Here is a 15,672-nt window from a genome sequence, read left to right on the forward strand (position 1 = left end):
TTAGCTTTCCACCGGCACACTCGATCAACGCTCCCCGCTGATGAGGTCTCTTTGCCGGCCACAGGAATCGAGCACCACCGCTGGTCTCCGTGCAGGCAAAGCTCGCGTAGTGTGTGGAGTATTGCGTCTGTAATAAAGTGTCATGCATACTCTCCGATGTGTTCCAATGTATCCCGGTGGTACACGTGTGTGGTAGTTTGAATGCACATAATCGTCGTTCTAAAATTTCCGTCGGGATGAACAGTTTCTGCTCCTGCTGAGAAGCTAAGCGAGGATTCAAGATGGCTGACACTCGTTTTTTCCTCGGCAATCTCCGGAAAAAGCCGACAGTCCAACCCCCTTTGGGCTATGCGGAAGTGGCTCCTTATACAGGCTGTAGTCTTTTGCCTCTGGGCAAAAAAAAACTCAGATGACCGAAAAATAATCATTTTGCGTCATCTGAGGCTTTTTTTCCAGACCCACAATACAGAGATCTCCCATCTCAGGGGGACATGAGGGAGGGAAGCATGGTCATTCAAAAATACTACCAGGTTTCTACTGATACAAAGCTTAATGCTAATCGGTGAAGTTTCCCTTTAAGTTGTGCATATTGTGCAGATTTTCTAAAAACTGTCCTTCATAAATAAGTCCATTCCTCTGTGCTGCCATGCCTGATATGTGCTCTACTCCCCACAGTGTCATTAGCAGAGTAAAATACTGCAGAATTGACATTCCCCAAGGCTCATACTTGACTAATTTAACACCTCTTCTCTTTCTTTTTTTCTATTTCAGAGGAAATCAAAGAGGAATCAGAAAAATTAAGGTAAGCAATTGATTATTACATACCACAATAAGGCATTGAAGGTTATTTGATTGATTTTGTCCCTCTTTCTGCAAGTTCATTCACTGTAAAATGCATGGCTCAACTCCAAGCTTCTCTGTTGCTTTCTCCTGTGTTCAGACTAGTAAAAGGGATTAGAACTGTGCGTGTGTGCGTGACTCTGTGACTGTGTGTGTGCATGTGCGTGCATGCGTGCGTGCATGCGCAGCCCCTAGTGTGTTTTTGTTTGTATCTCTCTGCCTGGTCTGTTCCAGCCCCTTGCTTTTCTCATTAATGGCTTTATTCACAAACCCCTACCTAATGCTGAACTTATTTTTGAGAGTCTATGTGTGTATGCGTGCACATTTGCTGTGCTCGTGTATTTGCTGCCAAGTAACGTGGGCTTGGAATGAAACGTAGCATGAGTGCCACCTCTCCTCTTCCCCATCATTTCTTCCTCCTGCCGTTTTATTTTCCTCAGTTTCCCCTCTCTTACACACAGTCCCTCCATATTCACTCCCTATTATTTCTCTCCTGCTTTTCCATTCCCTCCAAATTATCATCACCAGTGACCAACTTCATCCAAATTTTACCCTTAAGGTTAGGACTGCTAGATCAAAGATGGATACATAGATGTAGGAGCAGTGTGCAGCCACACCCAACTCACACAAACGCTGCTGCTATTGGATTCATCTCAGGCACAACACTCACCTATTTGTCATGTTATATAGATGCAATAGTCTCGCAATGCCACCCAGGAATACGAATGTAATTTTTGTGTGAGCCTGTAGTCCTATTTAAATTGTTTCCTTGTGTTCATTAATTCTGTAGCAAATTTGCATACAATGCCAGATTTATCAAGGAGATCTTTAAATCTCAACAATAGGGATGGGACATTTCTATCACAGTATGTCATTTTATATCCCTCTAGAAACATACATCTTGATATCATAGATTATTTGTAGATTCAATTCAAAAAACATTTATATAGTAGATAAAAGGACCAGATGGGAATTAGCACTGAGCAATATTAGCAATTTAAATACTGTGATATTTTAATACTACTAGACATATAATGATGTGGGATTAACTATTGTTGCTTTAGGAAATGCTTTCAAAATAAACTGTAAAGTCCAAGATTTATGCTAAATTGATGCAAGTATCCGTAGGAGAACTCCCAATAGTAAAGAAATGGGAGCGAGAGCTGAGCCCTGAGGGAACGTAATTAATTGGGAGACAGTTTGGGACAACATTTCCCATTGTTCCAAGAACCCAAATCACCAGCAGATCCACTTCAACATATACCATAGGACATATTGGACTCCTCAGAAGAGATGCGTCTCTAAAGTCATTCCTACTCCCTATTACACGTTCTGTCAACCTGAACAAACTAGAACTTTCCTGCACATGGTCTGGGAGTGTGAACAGGTGCATGAGTTTTGGAATAAGACAACATCAATAATATCTGATGTGATAGGATGTCGAATTCCTACTGACCCGATTTGTTTTGTTACTTAATGACGACTCTAAATTACTTCTGCTTGGGAGACCGAAGAAAATTTGGCTAGCCGGCTCAACCGCAACCAAGAAAATGATGCCCCCCCCCCCCCACTCGCTTTGTATAAAACAGTGGTTGGCGTACCTCCTAGACATAATTATGCTGGAGCTCTCTAAAGCAAGGATTAACAAAGCCAATTCATCGACTTGTATATTGGTTTGCTTTGTTTTCCCCGAGACCGCAGAGGGTGGGAGAGGGTTTTGGTTCTTGTTTGATTGTATCTGTGTGTCTGTTTGTTCTATGTTAAAAAAATAAAAATAAACGTAAAGTGAATGTAATGACCAAACAAATGGGAGGATTTACTGTTAATGTTATTGAGATAAAAACACTTCATAAAATGAATTAGTTATTGTAAATCCACCTTAAAGATCTGGAAATGAAAACTTTAGGTTACTTAACTTAACCCTGGTTCTTTGATAACCGAGTGAGGTGTTTCACAATGAGGAATCTCCTTGGCGTGACCAACTATGGAAAGCTCCAATGACCCCACGTTTGTCCGTGACAGACAGGTCGAACTGTGCTAGGGCCACGCCCCCTCATATAGTCACAGTCGACCAGCTCCTTACGAATCATTCCAGATAGGTTTCTTTCCAGGTCTCTGCAAGGAGGGACGTGTTGGTGAAACACCTCACTTTGTTATCAAAGAACCGGGGTTACGTTAAGTAACCTGAAGTTGTTTTTCTAACTTTGTTTCACTATGGGAACTATAGACCACTCTCGGATTGCATGAATCTACCGGAGCCAAAATCCTATTGAACCAGGAGTCACACTGGCCCCGGCACCGTAGCCTCCAGCACAGCCTGTGCCAAGGACGGTCCGGAAACGTCCCGCCTGTAAAACCTCACAAACGTGTGAGGCATAGCCCAGCTTGCCGCCGCACAAATTCCCTTCACTGACACAACCCTGAAAAGGGCCCATGAAGTGGCCATGCCCCTTGTGGAATGAGCTCTCAGGCCCTGGGGGGCCTGCAAACCTTTACACTCATAGGCCGATGATATGGCCTCCACAATCCAGTGGGACAGCCTCTGGCGGGACAATGGCTTGCCCTTATGGGGAGTAGCCCAGGAAACGAACAGCTGATCCGCTTTTCTGAACAGCTAAGCAACCGATAAAAAAATACCGATTAGCCGACAGAAGAGCAGTTTGCCTTGACGTGGACAATGCTGGAAAGATTAAGATTAAGATCAAGATTAGGGCTGCAACTGACAATTATTTTCCTTGTCGATTAATCTGTCGATTATTGTCTTGAGAAATTGATTAGTTGTTTGGTCTATAAAATGTCCGAAAATGGTGAAAAATGTCGAACGGTGTTTCCCAAAGCACAAGATGACGTCCTCAAATGTCTTGTTTTGTCCACAACTCAAAGATATTCAGTTTACTGTCACAAAGGAGTGAAGAAACTAGAGAATATTTAAATTTAAAAAGCTGGAATCCGAAATCTTTGATTACTCAAACCGATTAATCGATTCTCAAAACAGTGAATTAATGTATTAGTTAATTTAATATTGACAACTAATCGATTTATTTTTTGCAGCTCTAATCAAGATATTGATATTATATTGATCTGTCGTCCCTTCCCTGACAAAATAAAAGCCACTAAGCTTCAAATGCAGCACCCCACAATGGCACCAGGGAGTCGTAGATATAGACCTTGCCGTCTGACTAAAACCCAGTTAATGGCCATATTATATTTTACAAGCAGACTAAGTGTGACGTTAGGCAGATTATAAGGGAGAGAGCAGGCCAGCTGACATTAAGCAGGGAAACCAGGGATAAGCCAGTGGAGAAGAGCTCCCTGCAGACACACAGCACCACGGCCGAGAGAGATGGAGACTGGGTCAGACCATGCTGATGAGCCAGTGGAGTGGATGCTCTTTGCTAAATTACAGCTCCACTTTATTCTTGTTGTTCAGAAGGCTGTCTAAGAGATTAATTTATTTTTTATAATTCTATGCATATATTTGTGCTGTGACTTGCCCTCTCCATAATTTTTGGTACTCAATGCCTGTTTACTCTTTTGTTTTCTGATATTTCTTGTGATAATTTTTTTTGTTCCCTTCTTTAACTAAGCTCTCCACTCTTCCTCTATTCTTCTGTTTCGCTCTGTGATCTCTTGATCCCGCTCTAATTCCTTTAAATTCATGCTACTCAATGTCTGTTTCCTCTTTTGTTTCCAAATAGCTCTCTTTATAATATTTTCTCCCTGTCCTTCACAAGGCACTTCCTCTCCACTCCATCCTTCCTCTCTTCTTCTGTTTCTCTCCGTGATTGTGCCCTGCTATACTCTGTGAGGTTGTCCCTCTAAAAAAAGCTGAAGTCATCCTTTTTCATTGCCAAGACATAAACAATGCAACCCCTCCTTCTTTATCTGTCTCCCTCCCTCCTTCTTTGGCCCTCTGCCTCCCTCCCTCCCTTTCTCTGTTCTTCTCTTATTCCAGCTAGTGGAGTCTGGGTGTGGTGGTTGTGCTTGGGGATGCTATAGACACATAGCTGCTGAAAAGCAATGGTCCATATTTTATTTCTGTGTCTCTGGTATTTAAAAATTCAGAAAGAAATCAATGTATCGTGTGATTTAAGGTCAGGAGATGCTTTGTCAGCATGAACACATGGCAAAGCCTGAATAACAAACCTCTGGGATTAGTACCCCCCCTTCCCCTCAAGTGAAAAATTTGAAGCAGTCAGGCACTACATTAAACTCAGTGTAATAAAGATTTTGTTACTCTGCATTTTCCCAGAGGTACAGGATGTTGGAGGTTGTTGTCTACAGTGAAGCATGCCATTCTTTGCACTCACTTTTAGTTAGTAGTGCCTGGATGTCAAGGGGAGTGTGTCAGGCAGATTTTTTAACCCTGCTTCTTTTCTAGAGACTCTTGATCTTACAGTCTCCATCTCTTTTTTTTTTTATCTGTATTGTTCGTTCCTAGTCCGCCCAGTGGAGACGGAAAATCGGGTTCCAGCACTTTACCGCCAATCAAATCAAAGACCAACTTCATTGAAGCCGACAAGTACTTCTTGCCGTTTGAGCTGGCATGTCAGTCCAAATGTCCTCGCATCGTCATCACCTCGCTCGACTGTTTACAGGTCAGTGGCAGGACACGTTGGACTGAAGAGCCCCAAATGTTTGCCCTGAGATCTTATGCCTACCTCGACCAAGTCGTGTTAAGCGACAACAACAAAAATAAACATTTAAGCAGAAGTATTGTTAATAGGGTCATTGTGTCATGACACGTATTCCCAATGTTAGCATATGTTTGTGCCTTGTAGAAGCTGATAGCGTACGGCCACCTGACGGGCAGCGCCCCGGACAGCACGGCTCCGGGCAAGAAGCTCATCGACCGGATCATCGAGACCATCTGCGCCTGTTTCCAAGGGCCGCAGACTGATGAGGGCGTGCAACTACAGATTATTAAGGTGTGCTGCTGTCCACCTCCTCTGAAACACCACAGTTACACAGATACTTAACCGACTTTAGAACTTTCACAATAAAATATTTCTCAAAAGCAGATTGCTGTATCTTTGTGTCACTTTGATATGAAGTCAGTTTTATTGATATTAAATTAAATTCATTAACAACACTATTAGTGGCTGCATTTTAAGACTAACATTGTTTCAGCTTATGAATCAGTATGTCATTTGAAAGACTAATTTAGTTGGTGTGTAATTATGTTACAAATGTGATCATTTACTGGGAGACAAGCCTTAACTAGGCAATTAAAATGTGGAGTGGAGATTGTAGTACACTGCAGACATTTTGCCTATCCTACACACACACACACACCAAATAAAAAGTGTAATTATATTTGTAGTATTAATGACCTGTACAAAGGTCATTGACTAAAGTGTCCCCTACTATGACCTGGCCTGAGAAAATGCATACACAAAAATATCCTTTTGATTCCGCTAGATGGATGGGTTGGTTTGTTTTGTCGTCACTGCTGGAAAATGGCAGTGAGTTGGAAAATGTTGCCACCAAGGTAGAAGAAGCACTCACAGTTTGCAAAAGCTGCCTGAATAATAGATTTTAGATCTTATTTAGTGTTGAATGGCTGTTCATCATCATAGCTTGATTGCAGATCATAGGCATTGTTGGCTGGAAGCTTCAAATCCCCCATAAACCCATGAAATGTGTTCATCAATTTCATCATCCGTGAGATAGGAATTGTAATACTGCTGCAAGGTTTACAATTTAAAAACGTGCAAGCCACCATAGTTTTTTTTTTTTTTTTTAAGTTCCTATTTTGCTTTTATTTTGTAGCTAAATGTGTGTTGCTGGATTTGTGTCCCGTAAGCACTTGGTATGAATGACTTTCTTGTGGTCTTTTGTGGTGCTGCACTGTGGTGGAAAAAAAAGTCCTCTGAGAAACAGACACTGCAAGTGATTCACACTTGCAGTGCCATGAAAGTGTTAACCAGGTCCCGAGCACGTAAAATACCAGCAGGACTTTGCAAAAGATATGGGACTGTTTTTGAATGTGACACTGATGTATAAAATGTCCAGAGCGTTTATGGAGTGAAGCACATGTGTATAAAAAGGCCTTAGAGACATATTGACATCAGCTGGCCCAAGTCAACCAGTTATAGGATTTCCTGCACTCACTGTCGAACAAAGTATTTCCTTGTACAAGATACATTTTTTTTTAATTTTTTTTTTTACCACAGCTATCAGTTTTGACGCCTCTGCCACTTTGACACCTCCTATCTTCCCTCCTTTACTCCAGGCTCTGTTAACAGCTGTGACCTCCCAGCACATAGAAATCCACGAGGGCACTGTGCTGCAGGCTGTCCGCACGTGTTACAACATCTACCTGGCCAGCAAGAACCTTATCAACCAGACCACAGCCAAGGCCACGCTCACGCAGATGCTCAACGTCATCTTCGCGCGCATGGAGAATCAAGCAGTATGTCCCACCGTCTGGAAACATTCACTTATGACACATAATCCTGTTTATGTAGAAAGACACACATGTGAGAGAGAGAGAGAGAGGGTAACTCCTCCCTTGAGTCGTTATCTGATGGAATTTGACACTAACAAAAGCCAATGTAGCAAATTGTAAGACTCAAAAATGTACAAGGTTGCATTTAATAATTCTGCAACAAATTAGAAGTATACAAAACCGTTGTGGCATGGGGTCAGATCGGATTGTAATATAATTATTCTGTGGAAAAGCTTTCAGCTTGATGGTTTACTCAAACCACCTTTTCCTGATTTAATTAAAGTCTACTGTTTGCTTTGTGTCCAGAGGGACATTTTAGGTGTTGCCTTCAAAACAAAAGCTTGCTCTAATGTCATCTTTTTCTTTTTGAATGACACTTTTTCCCCTCCTCACCTGCCTCCCTTCCCCTTCCTTTTGGACACATAGCTTACAAATCACAAGCTATCTTGGTCTCTGGCCTCCAGAAAGCGTGACCGCCAGGTAAAGCGTGCAGGATTGCCGTGACTTGCCTGATCAGAACTCTCAAACTCTTCTCTGTGTGTCTGTGTTTGCGCTTTTTTTCTCCTCATCCATTCATGTTACTCATCCGTTCTCTTCCTTTGCTCCTACACTGCACATGAGCAGGTATGCTGTGTACTTTTTTCCACCATATGCTTGCTGTGGCTTTTTTGTTGACTTGCCTACACATCATCTCGTTTTCCTGCACCAATTTACATCTTAGTTCACATTCACACCGGAGCGTGGGTAAATGTTTTAACGCAGGTCAGCTACACCCGTCTCATTCCTGACAGCTTTTTGTTATGTTTTCTTTCTCCAAAGGCCTACTGCAGTTCTTTTAGAACAATGAGCGACTGGTATTGAGTCAGACACAGACGGAGAATTATAAAGAAGCAGTCAGGGGTAGAGATAGAGAGACAAGGCAGACTTTGAGGCAGAGGCCTATTGTTGTGTTGTCACTGCTTGTGTAGCGTTGTGCTGCTGCACAGGGAGATCCACTCTGTTAATGTGTAGATGTATCCTCCTGACTGCAGCTCAGCATGGTATGATCACACACACGCACACTAACTCACACTCAGCCTTCACTATCCGACTGAGGTGGCATTTAAATAATGAGCTTAGTTTGTTTGCGCTGCCTCGCCTGTCCCCTCCAACCGAGGTGCGTCGTCTGGCCTTGTCACATTCAATACTAATTGTTTCATTCAGAATGCTGTGTCATGGAATTAAGTTGCTTACATTTAAATGTGACAATAGCAGCAGGCTCATTTAATTGGAGTCGAACAGCTTCTGGAAGTGTGGTTTCAAAAACAAGACATAATGGGTTTAATAAAAGGAGTTTGTGTATGAAGTAATGTGAAATACAGTCTTTAATTTGTGGGAGCAAAAATAAACTTTTTCTGTGAGGAAACAGCATAAAACATATTGTATAATTATGACTTGTGGCAGATTTATACTGTTAATTACAGTTATTTATTGAAAAGCTATTCGGCTGCAGATAGAAGGATCGCAATCTGTCACCACTGTTTTGTAAATGTGTCATGTATTTCCATCTGTAACCCATACCTCTATTTAGTTACTGTGCTTTTTCTCTTTGAGTCACTCAAGTCTATAATTTGTTTTCTTTTCCTTTTTACCATTCATGCCCAACAAATCTACAAATGCACTTGGATTGAAAATGCACCATGGGCTGCTGTTAATTTAGCTTGGCTGAGAGAAACTCCACTGCTTGTGATTGTTTGCGCTCTCTTTTGGAACTTGTACCGGTGTTTGCCATGAAATAGTGAAGTGTGTAACATGTGCATATAATTTTTCCCTCTGAGATCAGCAGTAGAGATAGTTTAACTTTTCTCAAAAGCAAACTTTACCTCTGCCATGAAGCAATCTAAGATAACACAATATTCACTAACATCACATATTCTTATGGCCACAACAAATGTCTTGTGACCCACTTTTAGCTCATGGCCTACCAAGCTAAAGCATAGCAACACTTTCCAGTACTCCATATCAGAAGCAGTGGTAACACATGTCAGCCATGACGCATCAGGCAGAACATAGCTGTATGAGCCATTTTCCATCAGAAATATCTTCTGCCACCAGCCGTCTAAAAAAGACCCAGTTCACACCAGCCAGCATGAATCGATTCCACAAAGTTTGTCTCATCGCTGTTTTAGTAGCATGTCCTACTTCTCAGTGAGTGCGTATTCATATACATTTCCATAAGAACACACATCTAATGTATGCTGACGCTCTAGATGTTAAAAAATATTTTACAATAATCTAAGAATTGTTGTCTTTGCCTATCTGCTTTGACATCTGGAAGTGTTGTGGCTCTGCTTTGGGTTCAGTGAGCCTTCAGGGAATCTAGACAGGTTGTTCAAACTTGTAATTTCTGTTATGAGTTTGTTTACATATTATTAACCTGTTCCTTTTCTGTGTGTGCCGATGTGTGTGTTGCATGTGCCTGCTTGATGAATGCTTTTGTTGTTTCTTTGTGTGTACTGTCTGTGTATGTGTGTTTTTTGTTTTTATTGTTTTGTGTGTGTGCGTGTGCGTGCAGCTGCAGGAAGCAAAGCAGCTGGAGCGAGAGCGGCACCGGCAGCACTCCCCGGTTACCCAGCAAAGTGAGCCAGACTCCCCCCAGCTCCAGGCTCACATCCACCCGCCGGCCAAGAGTCTGTCCCAGGAGGCCAACGGGCCTGTCACCCCTCCAACTCCCAGCATCACCATCCCATCCAGCCCGTCCACCCCCTCAACACCCGCCCCAGAAGGCAGCAGCAGGTCTGTGTCTGGGGAGCAGGAGGAGCAGGGAGAGCAGGGGCCCGTCTACGAGAGCCCAGATCCAGAAAATGGTTCTGATTTCTGTGTGGCTGAAAATGAACAGACTGAGGCAGATCAAGCCACCGCAGCAGCACAGAGTAAGGCTGCGCACAAGGATTCATTTTATTGTCCTGTATTTTTATATTCTGTATCCTGATTTTCCTTAATTATTTTCCTTTGGTCTACCAACAGACAAAGACAAAAGTACTATAATGACCGAAATGACTTGACCGTCCACATCTTACAGCATCTTCTTCCCCAATATCTTGTTTTAACAAGTTAAAAATGAAATGAATCAGAAGCAAATTAATGACGAATGCCATTTAATTGTGACTTTAAAGTAATTAGGGCTCCATACACACACTTGATAAACAGCTACAGCCACTGTTTAGGATCACATATTATCACTTTTTAAATTTTAATTCAAATTTAATTTTTAATTAAACTTTTTGGGGAGCTTTTTTTAATGGATAGGACAGCTGTAAATAGGAAAGGATGAAAGGCAGAAAGGATGTGTTGATTGTTTTGTGTGTGTGTGTGTGTGTGTGTGTGTGTGTGTGTGTGTGTGTGTGTGTGTGTGTGTGTGTGTGTGTGTGTGTGTGTGTGTGTGTGTGTGTGTGTGTGTGTGTGTGTGTGTGTGTGTGTGTGTGTGTGTGTGTGTGTGTGTGTGTGTGTGTGTGTAGCAGCCCAGCAGCATCCAGAGGCAGGTGAGCAGGAGGACGAGGGGACCCCAAACTATGAGGAGAAAGCTCAGGAAATCGTCCAGAGTATTCTGCAGGAGGTGGTCAATACTGTTGCAGGAGGTGAGATGTTTTGTGTAATGTATGGAGTAAAAATATATATATATGAAATAATAAAATCCAAAGGCAGTGGCTTATTATTATCTGAGTGTCCTAAAATAATATCTTAATTTATAAGCACATTTCTATTGTTAATGTTGTAGGAGTCATTTAACTATTTTTGAAGGAAATAAAAGCACACAGACAAAAAGGATTACTTGTTCAACCCACCTTAGAGTAACTATCAAGTGGGAGTGTTTGTCATGGTACATTAGCAGCTCAATGAACAGCAAGTTCAAGTACTTCAGCCTACCCCCTTTGCTCTTTGTCCCGGGCAGCTCTAATGAGCTCCCATTTCAGTTTGCTATAGAATACAGTTTTTTTGAATTCCCACCAAATACCTGTGCCATTTTGTACCTGCTTTTTGTGAATCTGAGAATATTTTTTTATGTAAAACTGACCCTTGTAAATTTAGTGAAAATGCAGTTCAGCTGTGGAATCAGCCACACGTTTAATTTATCTTTCATTATTTGCACATTCCTTTCTTAAATATGTAAGGAAAAAGGAAAAGAGGTGCTCTTTACTGATTATACAAGCTGCACCTCATCTGTGCTTCCAGGCTGGTGCCCCCGTTTGATAGATAACAAGCAAATTTTGGGGTATAAAATGTGTCTGAAAGGAGACGCAAAAGTCTCTAAACCCCGCTCTCTAAATAGTTCCTGGGAAGCTACACTATAATTTTAGGTCATGTCAAGTTCCCTGAAGTTCCCTTTGATGTTGACAAAAAGAAGGCAAAGCACTCACAAATTAAAAGAAGCCTTTTTTTTTTTTCCTGGCTGCAAAAAAAAAGCTTCATTAACTTGTAGACACAAAAGAGTGGTGCTTTGGCTTCCTTTTTCAAAAAAATTTTACCCTTGAGCAGCAATTTTACAAACTGGCTTTAATGGTCGGGAGGAACATTGAGAAGAAATGCACTCCAGTATCCTTTTTTTTTTTTTTTAACCTAAAATGCTGTTGAACATGCTGTTTACTGATGTGCCGTTTGCATTTTCTTTTTTTTGTTTCAAGTGTATATCGTACAACTCCAGATTAAGATGTGACGGTTTAATGTTGCCTTGCCGGTCATGTTGTTTCAGGGTGTTTTAAGTAACTTCATATTGAGAATAGAGATCAATGTTTCAGCCCTGTCAATCCAACTCCTCCCTGCTCTGTCATCACCACAGCGCACTGCTTGGACCCCACAAACCTCTGCTCTGACACCAAGGAGTCTGGTGGCGATGGCGAGCCGGCAGAGTCGGAGCCGACTGAAGCGCCGACAGAGGGCACCCAGAGCTCCCTCGAGGATGAGGGCACCCTGGGTAGCGACAGCGAGCACGTCCATGCCAACGGCATTCCCGGCACGCCTATTTCAGCCAGCTTCACCCCCTCGCTGCCTGATGACAGACTGTCTCTCTCGTCCAATGACACTCAGGTAAAGGACGGGCCAGAGTTATTACGTTTTTGCTGGTTTAAATCAAAATAAGTGACAAACAAAGTACACAGCAAATCATTTTTTTTGTGCGTTTCATATATAATATGTGTTATGATTCTTGGCTGGAGTTCATCCCCATTTTCAAAAATATGTAATTCTTTTTTATGATGTAACATTTTGGCCCTGCTGAATAGCTGTACTGGCTGACAGTCAAAGGATAATGAACAACTTGATTTAATAAAAAGACAAAATAATGAAAAAGACTTGCACTGTTAGGACTACTAAATCCATTTTCATTAATTAAGCTGAATACATTTTCTGAAATGTCTTATGTAATCGCCCTTCTTTTCAGCTGTATATGAAGTCCCCAATCATTGTTGATTGCACTCCTCAGTGATCAAGGTTTAACCAATCTAATAGACCTGGAGGCTTTTAATCATACACTTTGTATGTGTAGTAGGCTGAGATTCAGTAAAAGAAGATGTTGCTAACTGCGCACTGATTTGACTGTTTTTGTTTCTCTGTAGGAGTCAGGAGCAGCGCCGGGCCAGCCGCCAGGTGCAAAGTTCTCCCACATCCTCCAGAAAGATGCCTTTCTTGTCTTTCGCTCACTCTGCAAGCTGTCAATGAAACCGCTGTCAGATGGACCACCTGATCCCAAGTAAGAATGAATTCCATGTAGTGTACAACAATGGGTTATATTATTTACTTGATCATTTTTGTGTATAAGTTCAGCCAAGTGAAAGAATTATTGTGCACAAAAAGTCAGAAATATATACTTTAACACAATTGAATAATTATGATCAGAAGGTGTAGAAACCGACACAGTGTAGTTTGACAAAGAGATAACCTCAGTAACATACATTGTTCTTTGTCATTTAGATATTTTCCAGCTTTTGCTCCTAAGCACACCAAAAGTGGAAGGTCGCGTTTTACTCCGAAAATCTCACTGTTTGTTAAATGGCTCTATTGCCTCAGTTAGGATTCTGTGTGAGTGTGTTGGTATAAGAATAGACGTGAGTCATGGTTTAAAATGAGGATGGTTCAAGTAATCACGGTAGTGTTTTGATAAATGGTGATGAAGGAGACAATGAGGCATCGCTCAGCATTTTCTAAATCGCTTCCTGGTTTCATGAATACCTTTTTAAATGTTTCCCTTTTTCAAAGCACCAGAAAGGGGAACATTAATTTGGTTTAACCATCATTCGTTGTTACTTCTGACCACGCTCTGGTTTTGCCAAATTGGCTTATCCTGATAGCAGTAGCTTTTGTGAAACATGATTTCCTGCATCTGGTTTCTGTGTATAACTCAATTCACGCAATTCGCGCAAGTTTTTACTTTTGCGTGGTGATTTTTTTTTTTTTATTTATATCTAATCTATTCAATTCTTGAATAGTGTTGGAAAATGAATATTGTGTTTTTTTTTTTTTTTTGTGTGTGTGTTTTGTGTGTGTGTGTGTGTGTGTGTGTGTGTGGTGGTGTGTGTGTGAGTGTGTGTGTGTGTGTGTGAGTGTGTGAGTGTGTGAGTGAGAGATGAAGGCCACGTCAATTACCTCAGCACTGATGTACCATGTCACTGCCAGACAGAAACCTTTTACCCTTCTAACAAGGCTGCTCTGATGTTTCACTCTCTGTCACAAACACTCACACACACATACAGCACAGCACACAGGTGGAAAAGCTGCATTGCTATTACCTTAACTATCAGAAAGTACTTTGCATCTTCATGGTGGACCAGAGGGTACACATCTGGTCTCAAGAGGGATTATTATATGCCTGTTATGGAACATCTATGATGATTTACGGTATAGGTACATGTTAAACACAACGCTGTCCCCCAAACAAGTGTAGAAGTCGTAAATGTATTAAATATGGATAAATCATCTTGACCAGGGCCACATCGGATATTTGTCAAATCTGACATTATTCTCTCTGTGTAATTCTTACCGTACTCTGTTTAGTTAAGTCATTAAATTGAAATGGCATGAAGTGTAGTTTGATTGATCTCACACAACAAACGATGTCATCTCTCCTGTTCTGTAGAATTAAGGGTAATTTATTTTATGCGACACTTTGGGTTTAGATTTATTTCTGCATCCAGTTACCATTACTAAATGTATAAATGATAATAATATACATATTTTACTTTTAACAGTTTCACATAAACACAATACGTATATTACTAATAATAATTTTTTCTCTTTTGTTTTTCTTGCTCTGTAGACAATTGACCACAAGAATGCATGTGTACGCTTTGACAGAAGTAGCCTTTTTAGGGAAAAAAAGTCCATGTTTTTGGGCACTTGCAGAAGCAGTAGAGACATGTTGTTGTGCCACATAAATCCTACTTTGTCTGCTCGCCAGAGATGGAAGACATTGCAGAGAAGCAGCCAATCTCAGCATATAAAGTAGCTGAAAGTATGTTTTTTTTTTTTTTTTTTTTTTAAGTCCAGTTCTTCTGTCCTGCTGCAGCAGAAAAACAGTTCAGACAAGCTGATGCTCCACACACAGAGGAGCTTTGATTTAGTTGCCTTAGCATTTCTTTGATGGCTGTTGAAGATTTTAACTCTCAGATTGAGAAATACAGTATTATGTGGTCTCAGTGTGCATTACGCTGCTGTTTCTTTGAGGTGTAACTTTTCTTAAAGGATAGATAATTTGCCTATAAGTACTTGGTTTTAGCGAGACTTCTTTGTTTTTCCAGCAATGAATGTATTGTACGTCTGAAATGTTAATGCTCATTCGATTGGACAATGTGTTCTCAGAGTCTTGAACAGATGGCTGGAAAAAAGATACAGACAAGGACCTGCACTTTATGCACAAAAATACACACAGTCAGTCTTTTCCCTCTTATTGAAATATTCAGACTGATCTCATGATAATACCAGTACTGTGTCTTATCCTTATTTTCCCCTGACTATACACAAATAGTCCCATGGAAAGAGTGCCTGAACTTCCTCCTCTGATCCCCCCCCACTACCTCAGGTCCCATGAGCTGCGTTCGAAGGTCTTGTCCCTCCAGCTGCTCCTGTCCATCCTGCAGAACGCCGGGCCCATCTTCAAGACCAACGAGATGTTCATCAATGCCATCAAGCAGTACCTGTGTGTGGCCCTGTCCAAGAATGGTGTCTCCTCCGTGCCTGAGGTCTTCGAACTCTCACTCTCCATTTTCCTCACTCTGCTCTCCCACTTCAAGACGCACCTCAAGATGCAAATCGAGGTAACATAGTCACTACAGCGTCTTGTGCTTTTCAAGAAAATTTCAGGTTTTGTTGACAGCTTCTCACACTGAAATTGTAAGGGTAAAGAAAATAAC

At 41.4% G+C, this 15,672-nt stretch overlaps 1 protein-coding gene across 6 annotated transcripts in view; it reads left to right on the forward strand.

Moving 5' to 3' along the window:
- Positions 1 to 15,672, forward strand: part of arfgef1 (ADP-ribosylation factor guanine nucleotide-exchange factor 1 (brefeldin A-inhibited)) — a 54,941-nt gene that overhangs the window by 19,671 nt on the left and 19,598 nt on the right. For 2 of the 6 annotated variants that reach the window (XM_039790375.1, XM_039790376.1), the window contains exons 2-12: positions 772 to 802; positions 5,282 to 5,438; positions 5,622 to 5,768; positions 7,076 to 7,255; positions 7,718 to 7,771; positions 9,846 to 10,203; positions 10,789 to 10,908; positions 12,108 to 12,355; positions 12,883 to 13,016; positions 15,122 to 15,190; positions 15,342 to 15,576. In XM_039790375.1, coding sequence (XP_039646309.1) covers positions 772 to 802; positions 5,282 to 5,438; positions 5,622 to 5,768; positions 7,076 to 7,255; positions 7,718 to 7,771; positions 9,846 to 10,203; positions 10,789 to 10,908; positions 12,108 to 12,355; positions 12,883 to 13,016; positions 15,122 to 15,190; positions 15,342 to 15,576 — 1,733 coding nt within the window. The remainder of the gene's footprint in view (positions 1 to 771; positions 803 to 5,281; positions 5,439 to 5,621; positions 5,769 to 7,075; positions 7,256 to 7,717; positions 7,772 to 9,845; positions 10,204 to 10,788; positions 10,909 to 12,107; positions 12,356 to 12,882; positions 13,017 to 15,121; positions 15,191 to 15,341; positions 15,577 to 15,672) is intronic. The other 4 variants (XM_039790378.1, XM_039790379.1, XM_039790377.1 and 1 more) reach the window with 3 other exon arrangements.

This window comes from Perca fluviatilis, chromosome 22 (genome assembly GCF_010015445.1).
Source record: "Perca fluviatilis chromosome 22, GENO_Pfluv_1.0, whole genome shotgun sequence".
Taxonomy (NCBI): Eukaryota; Metazoa; Chordata; class Actinopteri; order Perciformes; family Percidae; genus Perca; species Perca fluviatilis.